This window comes from Dendroctonus ponderosae, unplaced genomic scaffold (genome assembly GCF_020466585.1).
Source record: "Dendroctonus ponderosae isolate FM_Combo_2020 unplaced genomic scaffold, Dpon_F_20191213v2 Dpon_F_20191213_5, whole genome shotgun sequence".
NCBI lineage: Eukaryota > Metazoa > Arthropoda > Insecta > Coleoptera > Curculionidae > Dendroctonus > Dendroctonus ponderosae.
This window is the reverse complement of record NW_026018715.1, coordinates 9,462,543-9,471,405: the sequence shown is the minus strand read 5'-3', so window position 1 is coordinate 9,471,405 and position 8,863 is coordinate 9,462,543. Positions and strand designations below refer to the sequence as shown.

The 8,863-nt window shown below is 38.3% G+C and overlaps 4 protein-coding genes across 7 annotated transcripts in view; 1 reads left to right on the top strand and 3 right to left on the bottom strand.

Annotated features, from left to right (window-relative positions):
- The window catches only part of LOC109535158 (cell cycle control protein 50A), a 10,366-nt gene extending 8,512 nt beyond the window's left edge, over positions 1-1,854 (bottom strand). The window contains exon 1 of the mRNA XM_019901012.2: positions 1,565-1,854. Coding sequence (XP_019756571.1) covers positions 1,565-1,613 — 49 coding nt within the window. The 5' untranslated portion in view covers positions 1,614-1,854. The remainder of the gene's footprint in view (positions 1-1,564) is intronic.
- LOC109535160 (radial spoke head protein 9 homolog) lies at positions 426-1,462 on the bottom strand. The gene has a single exon (XM_019901015.2). It carries the CDS (start codon positions 1,339-1,341, stop codon positions 499-501), a length of 843 nt encoding a protein of 280 aa, XP_019756574.2. The 5' UTR covers positions 1,342-1,462; the 3' UTR covers positions 426-498.
- Positions 1,855-2,347: 493 nt separating the features above from the next.
- On the top strand, positions 2,348-6,055 carry LOC125504476 (protein CROWDED NUCLEI 2-like). Of its 2 annotated transcripts, none has more exons than XM_048666527.1 (9): positions 2,348-2,575; positions 2,835-3,030; positions 3,084-3,201; positions 3,254-3,405; positions 3,459-3,782; positions 3,843-4,074; positions 5,364-5,510; positions 5,564-5,731; positions 5,788-6,055. In XM_048666527.1, the coding sequence occupies exons 1-9, from the start codon at positions 2,470-2,472 to the stop codon at positions 6,007-6,009; spliced, it is 1,665 nt and encodes a 554-aa protein (XP_048522484.1). In that variant the 5' UTR covers positions 2,348-2,469; the 3' UTR covers positions 6,010-6,055. The 2 variants fall into 2 exon arrangements, with proteins under 2 accessions (XP_048522484.1, XP_048522485.1); XM_048666528.1 differs by lacking the exon at positions 2,348-2,575 and adding an exon at positions 2,688-2,769.
- Positions 6,056-6,337: 282 nt separating this feature from the next.
- LOC109535241 overlaps positions 6,338-8,863 on the bottom strand; it is a 48,106-nt gene continuing 45,580 nt past the window's right edge. For all 3 annotated transcript variants that reach the window (XM_048666521.1, XM_048666520.1, XM_048666522.1), the window contains 2 exons: positions 7,692-7,977; positions 6,338-7,624 (listed from right to left, as the gene is read on the bottom strand). In XM_048666521.1, the coding sequence (XP_048522478.1) occupies positions 6,386-7,624; positions 7,692-7,977 (1,525 nt within the window). In that variant the 3' untranslated portion in view covers positions 6,338-6,385. The remainder of the gene's footprint in view (positions 7,625-7,691; positions 7,978-8,863) is intronic.

Here is an 8,863-nt window from a genome sequence, read left to right as displayed (position 1 = left end):
AACCGTCCAAAACTTTAAAAATTGTAAACCCAAAATATAAATGGCAACTAAAAAGATACCTAAGAGTTTCCAAAAACATTGGAAATCTTCTTCATGTAGCTCAAGGTCCTGGAATCAAATGACCATTTAGCCAGGAGGGGTTATTTATATTTTAAATGAATTCAGAAGTACATTAAAAGCACCAATCTAATTTCTGAACTATGAGCAGACGAACAGTTGAAGCACAAAATAAAAAATCAGTTTTCAGAGTTTTCGAATTTTTAACGCAACACTTGGGGAAATAAGAATCAAAACTTTCAGTTGTCCCGCCCTGCATTAAAAAAATCTTTATAGAGCCTCGCTATTCATTGCCATATTTTTCAAAATCCTAATTCTCAAATCCACAGATTGCACTTAAAAACATTTCCCAAATTAAAACTTAATCATTGCCCAAATATAAGTTCATAATAATTTATCAACAGCAATGTGCGTTGTTGAATTTAACAATAAGCGAGTGAGTTAAACAAAAGGGCTTAACATAAAAGGCACATCGATGCACCGTTTTCCGTTGCCGATATAAACAAATCCATGTCGGGGTGTTTTCAGGAAATGATAGAAAACCAGTCCGGGCCAAAACAGCGACTTCAAGAGCACTATTGAGTCTCCTGCTAATATTTGGATAATCCAACTGCCTTCCGGTATGTCGATATCCAAAGGATCCAGAAAATCCATCGCGTAATTATAATCGTCCCTCGTTAGCAAGTTGGTGTTGTATTTCTGGGTGGGCGGTCTGGCATGTAAAAATGAACTAAATTCCCTAGCTTCCAGCGCTGATAAGCCTTCAAAAGCTAAGTTTTCCACTATAACTCCATCGGGTCTTTGGAAGTTGACTCCTCTTGGAGCGACTGCAGCTTCACTGCAGATAATCCTAACCAGAGAGGCCAGTCTATCTTCCTCTTTGAGTTTTCTTATTTGTGCGGCCCTCAGAGTCTCTTCTATGCTTGTTTCATCTTTTTCAATTAACACGTCAATTATTAGAGCAGGATCGCCTTGCAAGCTCGTAGTGCACAAGGGGGTAAGCAACAAGCCATTCTTGGTTGGCTGAGGCAGCAGGCCCCAGTTAATTCCGTTATTACTGTAGTAGAAAATGTTGCCATGTAGAGCGTCTTTCAGGTATCCATAAGCCACATAGTAATCCTTGTCAGCTCCAAGAATCTTACCCCAAAAGAACACGTTTCGGAAATGGTTCTCGTTTTGCAAAACCAGCAGGCTGTTTTGCAGGACTATTTGCTCTTCAGTGGAGACTATGTGGCCGAAGTGGCCAATGCTTTGCAAGCATTCCAGTAGTGCATTCGCGTTCATTTTCGATTTTCAGCTTAAAAGTCACATTGATTTATTGCCTAGGTATAACCTAGATTGAGTGCTAAGGTAACTTTAACGTTTGGAAATGTGAGCGCGTTTAGAAAAGCACGGTTTGAATACTTTAAAACATTGATTTTATGTCGATTAAAAACTTGAAAAGTGTTGTTCTTCTGGCACAAGCGATTAATTGAGCTGTAAGTGAAATATATAGAGTAATACTTACATATAGAAATTTCTTTGTTTCCCGCACTGGTTAAACTGCGCCGATTCATAGTCGTGCAGTAATCCAACTGAGAAACTGAAAAACTGCACAGTTTCCAACCGGCTAAATAACTGAAACGATATAATCGACCTGAACATTCATTTGATGACAAAGAATTATGTTTTGATCACATTCATTAAGAATTCATCGAATTTGCGAACAATCGATGGAACTTCAACGGTATAACTGTGGGAAACTCCGAGACCGCTTCGAACAACCGACCAGAAATGGCAGTTTGCAATTATAACTGCCGGGCGATAGTTGTTATTGCTGGAATTTCGTACTATCGGTTTTATTACTTTCTAGAATAAATATTTTATAGCTGTGAACCTTGACGTGGCAAACCTCCCATTTGCTTTGGATTATTTGTCTTTAATTTTTCATATCTATTATCAGTCGCTAGTCAGACCAGGATTTCCTCCAGATTATTTATGTGTGAATTATGAATCATATTTTGCGAAAGTTGAATTTTTGTTGCTTTTTATGAACATACGTTGAAACAGCCAAAATAACTCTAACACTGAAAAGTGGATGCTTTAATCCTGTGAGGTTTTGCGCATTTTTATTCATAATTCCCATTCAAACCAAATCTTTTGAAACAATCGATAATTTTTATGGGTTTTCTATGCCAATTTTATTTCTTTTATTGTCTATATGGTGTGAAAGTTGCAACCTACTTTGCAAACACTACAAATCACTTTTGCTACTTTAGAAAGGTAAAATTCACATTAGCACACCTGCTCCAGGTGTGTGGTATTGTCCATCTTACTGACAGCTCTCACATGTAACTCCAGGCATCAACATTTTCTTTTAGTGTTTTTTGTTGCTTTTTGTCTATCGGGATATTTTCACTCGCGTACTTCAACATGCGCATCTGTTGGAGGGCTCTTATAGGCTATGGATTCGTCTTCTGGGCCATTCTTTGCCTCATGGACCTTATCGGAATCACCCACGTTCACAAATATAGCAAAGGTAAACCAACTTGTCCGCATTCCAGCTCGCCGAAAAATTGCAGTGGAATTTAAACAGAAAAACCCAAAAGTTACCTTTGGCACTAACCAACTTTCAACTTTTCCAACAAAATCCGAATGACTTTCAGCCTTCACTTATGCTCATTTTTGTGTGTTCTATGTACCACCCAGCTTACTTTAATAAGCTAGTCACTGGTAAACTGTCCACCCGGAAATAATACCATCTCAAAAAATACTAAAGGTTTCAGTAAAATTTTCAGAACTCGATGAACTTTATGAAAAGCCGGTGGTTGTCAAAAAAATCGAGCAACAGTTAGAGCCTCATCTGGCCAAGGGGATCAGATTCGGTTGGTCGCTTCTCCTGTGGAACACCGTAACTTTTGTAATTTCCATCGTAATTTGCTCCATTGGGCGAAATGTTGCCTGGATGCTTTGGAGCCTGTACAGATTATATCGGTAGTTATTTTGCATTTAATCAAAATATGGGGGTTCTAGTCAAGGTTTTCCAGAAACAAGTTGGTCTGCTCCCAACTGAATCAATACACTCGAAACCCTGGAAGTGTTAGCAGAATTCCCATAATGGTAAAGTCGGCCAGATCGTCTGAGACCAACTTTTCAAAGTCAGAGGTAATTACAATGTTCATTTCTCTGAGGTTTTGGATACTCAGAACCTTCATAGCCCCGCTCCAGAATCGACGTGGATAAAAGTTGTCCGAATCTGCTTATGCAAAGAAGCGGCAGTAATCGGTCGAGCGCTACAGATCTAACCACAAAAACTTGCCGCACGCTATTCAGGAAAGATATCTATTTATGCGAGCGTCCAGAGTTGAGGTGCGATTCAGTGGACATTGCGAAGCCGCTCATTTATTCGACTCTCCTTGCAGCATTGAGCAACAACTGGAAATTCAATGCAAAAGGCTTAGGGAGGAGCTGCATCGTTTGCAAACAACATCTCTAAAAGAGCACGCAGTTTTATCCAGAAAACTGGAGTCTGTTAACAAGGAGAAAAAGGAACTCGTCAAACAGCTCGCATTGACTCAGAAGGAGAATCGGGCCGCTAAACAGCAACTGGAAGAGTTGCTCCAGGAGAAAACCGCTTTGGTAATAAAACTGGAAAACGCCACTAAAGAATTCAAATGCAACACCAAAACCAAGAAAGTGGCACTCGCCAAACTGGAAGAAGTGACAAATAATGTCGAAGACTTAAGGTGAACTATAGTAGTAAAATTAATGAATGAATTTCATTGACGGTCACTTCCATCTTTTAGACAGCAGTTGGAGCAAGTTACCAGGGATAAGGAGATTCTGGATAAAAAGCTGAAACTTCTAGAAATCGAGTACAATAAAATGCATGAACGCTTCATAGCGTCACAACAGAAGCTGTATGACCGCAGTAATAATGAACATTTACCTGAACGGGATACGGACAATGAAAAACACTACTATATGGAAACTTTCAGTTTTGGCGAGTTGGATAGTACCATTCCTCCAGATATCCAGGTAAAAACTCCTACAACTCCTTTTTTGAAAACATCAATTTCTTCATTAGATTTTCCAATTATTAGCGGGATTTTCTAGTTTTTTAAGCTTCCTGAATGTACAGGGTTATTGATTGAACTTTGGCCACCCCGTTGTTACATCTATTTTGAAATTTAGGAAAAACATTAAATACAAAAGTTGTATTTAATAACGTCTAGTTCAATTTAAGGTAATACCAATTGATACAGGGTATCTCAAATTCAAGTGGCTGACCAAACTTACATTTTTTAAAACTGGAATGCCGCACTTTTTATTGCATATTCGAACTACACGCAAGACTCTAAGATAAATTTATAAAAAAACCGTACACCTTGAAGTGCAGTTAAACAAAAATTCGTAACTCCCAAACTACTCAGATCAACAAACTGAAATTTTCGCACCATAAAGAAAAAGGTTTTATGGAAAAGTGGACCAATTTTCAATAAAACACCGACTTCTGCTGATTCTTTAGAAATTTTTAAACTTGTGAAATTTAAAAAAACCGTACAACTTAAAGTCCAGTTGAACAAAAATTCGTAACTCCCAAGCCGCTTACATCAACAAACTGAAATTTTCGCACAATAAAGAAAAGCTTTTATTGAAAAGTGGGCCAAATTTCACTAAAATCTCCACTTCTGCAGATTTGTCAAAAAAATTTACACTTGACGAGAAATTAAAAAAACCTTATCTACTACTTGAAGTGCAGTGAAAAAAGTTGAACTTAACGAGAAATAAAAAAAAACCGTACAACTTGAAGTCTAGTTAGACAAAAATTCATAACTCCCAAGCCACGTATACCAACAAATCGAAATTTTCGCACCATATCGAAAAATATTTTATCGAAAAGCGGACTAAATTTCAATAAAATGCCTAATTCTGCTGATGTTTCAGAAAAATTTTAACGCGACGAGAAATAAAAAAAACCGTACAACTTGAAGTGCAAAAATTCGTAATTCTCAAACCACTTACATCCGCAAACGGAAAGAACAAGGTTTTATCGAAAAGTCGACCAAATTTCACTAAAATTCCAACTTCAGCTGATTTTTCAGAAATTTTCAAATTTGACGAAAAACAAAAAAATTGGCCAAAGTTCGATCAATATTGGTTAATAAGTCAAAACCAGTTGAATATCAATATAGAAGATTCATTTCGAATTAGCCAAGAATTTTGCGAATAATTCGAATAAGCAATAAAAATGCGTCATTCCAGTTAAAAAAATGTTCAATTAAAAACCCTGTACATAAAAACGTTCTATATCTATCGACTTTCAGCAAACTGCAGGAGTCTTGGCTTCGATGTCTCAAACTGAACTAGACATGAGGACAATTCAAGAAAAAATCAAACAGTTGGAGAAAAATCTCGAAAAGTTAAACGTAAGCAGTAGCCTGGAATTTAGCGGCAGTCTGGATCAGCTAGAGGTAGTTTTTGAGCGTCACTAAACCTCAGTGCTTATTGCTGGATTAATTTTCAGTCTGAACTGAGTTTATCAACAATAGATAACACGACAGACTCCCAACATAAGCTGGACGAGTCGAATACAACATTCAGTGAACTATCCGATAGCAATAGTCCTAAGCAAAAATTCTGGACCGAAAAGACTACAGAGTTGGTTGGCAAAAATAAAACCCAATTTGCTAAGGTTTTTTCAGCGGTAGTTTGATTAGTGGCAAGGCCCTAAACGCGAGGTGATTTCAGATCCAAGCCCTGGCCTCAAAAATGCAAGATAAAGTCAGCTTCCTTGGAAACATTAAGGAAAAGGCTGAAACCATTCGAGAATTGGACACGACAGATTCGGAAGGGATTGAGCCTAAGCGTTTGGTCAGCAGCTCAGTGGCTTTCAAGAATTTCCTGAAGAGCTTGAATAAATTGGATGCGGTCAAGAAAGAGCATCCAACTAAGCCAGAAGTGTATTTTTAAATTCATGGATTGTCAACCGATGTTAATAAAATCTTGATTATTCTTTGATATTTTTTGGAAGTAGATACATTTTTATCTGGCTGAATCGGGAAAAGTAACAACTGAAGACATATGTTTACGCAAGGTTTTTCGGATGAAGTTTAGAAGAGACGCTTATTCTCCAGGACAAACGGCAGTGTCCATTAACAAATGTTAATTTCTGATGAAACACCTTGTATACCTGTCCCAGCTCAGACGAAAGTGAATAAAACCAAATTACCACAACTGAAGTTTACTTTCTTTCCCGCAAATCCACAAGAACAAACCTTTTTCTTCTAGTAAAACAACATTTATTCAACACAGTTTTATTTGTACAGACATAATCAAAACCCCAACTTCAACACCAGGTGCCCTGTTCTACGCCATTATCCAAAGTCCTTCTATAGCAATTCCACATGATTTGGTCTTTGTAGTCACTATGTTCTCGACTTTCTCCATTTTTTTCCGGTGAATGCCTCAGCCCCTTGTAGTTGCGCTTCCTTGACTCGGCTTTACCATTCTGGGCCTCATGAGTATTACTTGAAGACTCCACCGATTGAAGGCTGGGGGTTTTGTGCAGCGACAGCCTTAACGGCTTCTTCGGAGGAGTCGGTCTCGGCTTTGAACTGTGGTCATAATAACTCGGATACGCGGGATGTTTGCGACTATTGTCAACTTCCGAATTGTAGTCGGTGCTCTTGTAGCCGTTTCTCGTGGAGGTTGAGTTGCAATCACTGTCGAAGTCCAAGGACTTCACGCTTCTGGAGGATTGAAGTTTCTTAAACAGCTTGGTCATTGCCTTGGAGGGGCTCTCCGGAGCTTCCAGGTCTTCAACGCTTCGTGAATCCGAATATTTTGGACCTATGTGCACTTCGGACCTGAAGTCCAGGACAGAAGTGGATTTTCTGGCGTTGTAATGCTTCAAGATATCGGCGTTGTATTTCTCCGAGGCCGTTATACATCGCTGTCGGTGTTTCTCGTATAAGGTGGCTTCTTTGGTGGGCCGCGTCAGCTCCTGGATTATTTTCGTGGCTTTCTTGTAGCTTTGATCGACCACATCGGAATTCCGATAATCCTTTTCAGAGTTTGTTTTAGAAAAATCTGCGGAATATCGTTTTTCCATGTTCTTCCCTCTTGGCCGCTGGTCCCCATGGGAGTTGGTTTCTGAGTTATAATCCTTCTCCCGATGGTGATGATGATGCTTTCTATAAGACCCTTTATCACTTTCATCGCAACATTCTCTCAAGGGCGATTTGAAGCCATTCCTTGGAGATTTGTGCTTTTGTACTTTGTGGTGGCTCTGATAGTCCAGCTGGGGATTGGGCGCCACTATATGGGTACTGGACACGTTGGATAAACTACTTTTGGAGCGGACGGTGATTGCGTCCTTTTCCGCAGCAGGAACGCTGCTAATTAAAGCAGTCACTTGAGGGCCTTTCTGGAAAACTTGGATGTCGCCTGAATGACTAGACACCGGAGAGCTTTGGGACGTGATATTAATGTTGGTGACATTTTGGTTTGACTTGGAGATCACAGGAGTAGGAGTGGATGGAAGTCGCGGCTCTAGAGCAGATTTTTTGCTTTGCAGCTCTGATACCTGGAATTTAATTAGAATTCATCAACTACCAATAGGGTTCCTGGGTTTTGGATAACAAGAGTCTTACTTGCTCTTCAAGATAGGAAATCCGATGGGTTAGTCGGATGTTGTCACTTCTGAGGCCCTCTTTAATTCGCTGCGTTTCCTCAGCTTGGTCCTTGATTAGCTCTAGCTCAGATCGAAGAGCTGCGACCTCTTGAGCGGAAGGTTTCGGTGCAGAACTAACGTTAGAACCAGTTTCAGATTCTTTTCGCAAAATCACCAGCTGGGCTGGATCTGGAGCTGCCGCCAATAATCTGGCAAGGTCTTCTCTGGATTTGGTTAAGACCATTTTGCCATTTACTTCGATTAGTCTGAAATTCGTTAGATATTTGGGTTGGATTTTTACTATAAATAATTTCAAAGCTAGCTCAAAGTACATCGTTCAAATACAAGTGTTAGCCTTGGAATCTTGTAAACCATTTGTGCATTTATATGCGTAAGAAAATGGTGCTTTAAGTTGAAAATTTCCGACTCCTTCCGCAAATATTGTTAAAGGAATTTTTTTTCTGAGCTTATATCAAAAATATTAAAAAAATCCGCTTTATTAGACCATCTTTTTACACTCTACAAGATTATACTGTACAGGGTTATTCACGCTATACGGCACGGAAGTCTGCGAATTAAATCAATTTTTTTTTTCAAAAGAATTTAATCAAAATCTAATTTAATTTTCACGTGTCATATACTTTAGAAGTATTTAAGTTATGTAAGCGTAATTTATAGCGAAGTGCAACAAAATATAATATCATATCCCAATGATAATAAAGTTACCATGTTATACAGTGTGTCCAAAAATTTAAACTAATTAAATAAGAACTTTAAGCGGCTCTAACTTGATTAATTTAAATACAACCCCATATTTTTTAACTTACCAGTAAATGAAATTTTTAATTACATATCGAATGGTATTAGGATGTTAATAGCTAAGTTTTTGCCTTTTTATAAAATACGTCAAATAGTCGTTCTGTGCACCATTGGGTGATGTTTAATTTTTTTTTTAATTTTAATTTAAAGCACCACTTTTATCCTTATTAAATTCAGCTTTACCAAGAACTTTATGAAAATTATTTTGAAAACCGAACTGAGTTTTGCATTTGGGTGTTAGATAAAGTGGCAAAAAATGAAAAGTTTTTCGAAAATGTGTTATTTAGTGACGAATGTACTTTTCATAACAATGGTCTCGTGAATAGACACAAC

What these genes read in the sequence shown, in the direction of transcription:
- LOC109535160 (XM_019901015.2), bottom strand. Translation starts at nt 1,341, where the DNA reads ATGAACGCGAATGCACTACTGGAATGCTTGCAAAGCATTGGCCACTTC.
- LOC125504476 (XM_048666527.1), top strand. Translation starts at nt 2,470, where the DNA reads ATGCGCATCTGTTGGAGGGCTCTTATAGGCTATGGATTCGTCTTCTGG. An exon ending in AATAATGTCGAAGACTTAAG is followed by an intron (nt 3,783 to 3,842) that starts GTGAACTATAGT and finishes TCCATCTTTTAG; the next exon opens with ACAGCAGTTGGAGCAAGTTA. An exon ending in CCATTCCTCCAGATATCCAG is followed by an intron (nt 4,075 to 5,363) that starts GTAAAAACTCCT and finishes ATCGACTTTCAG; the next exon opens with CAAACTGCAGGAGTCTTGGC.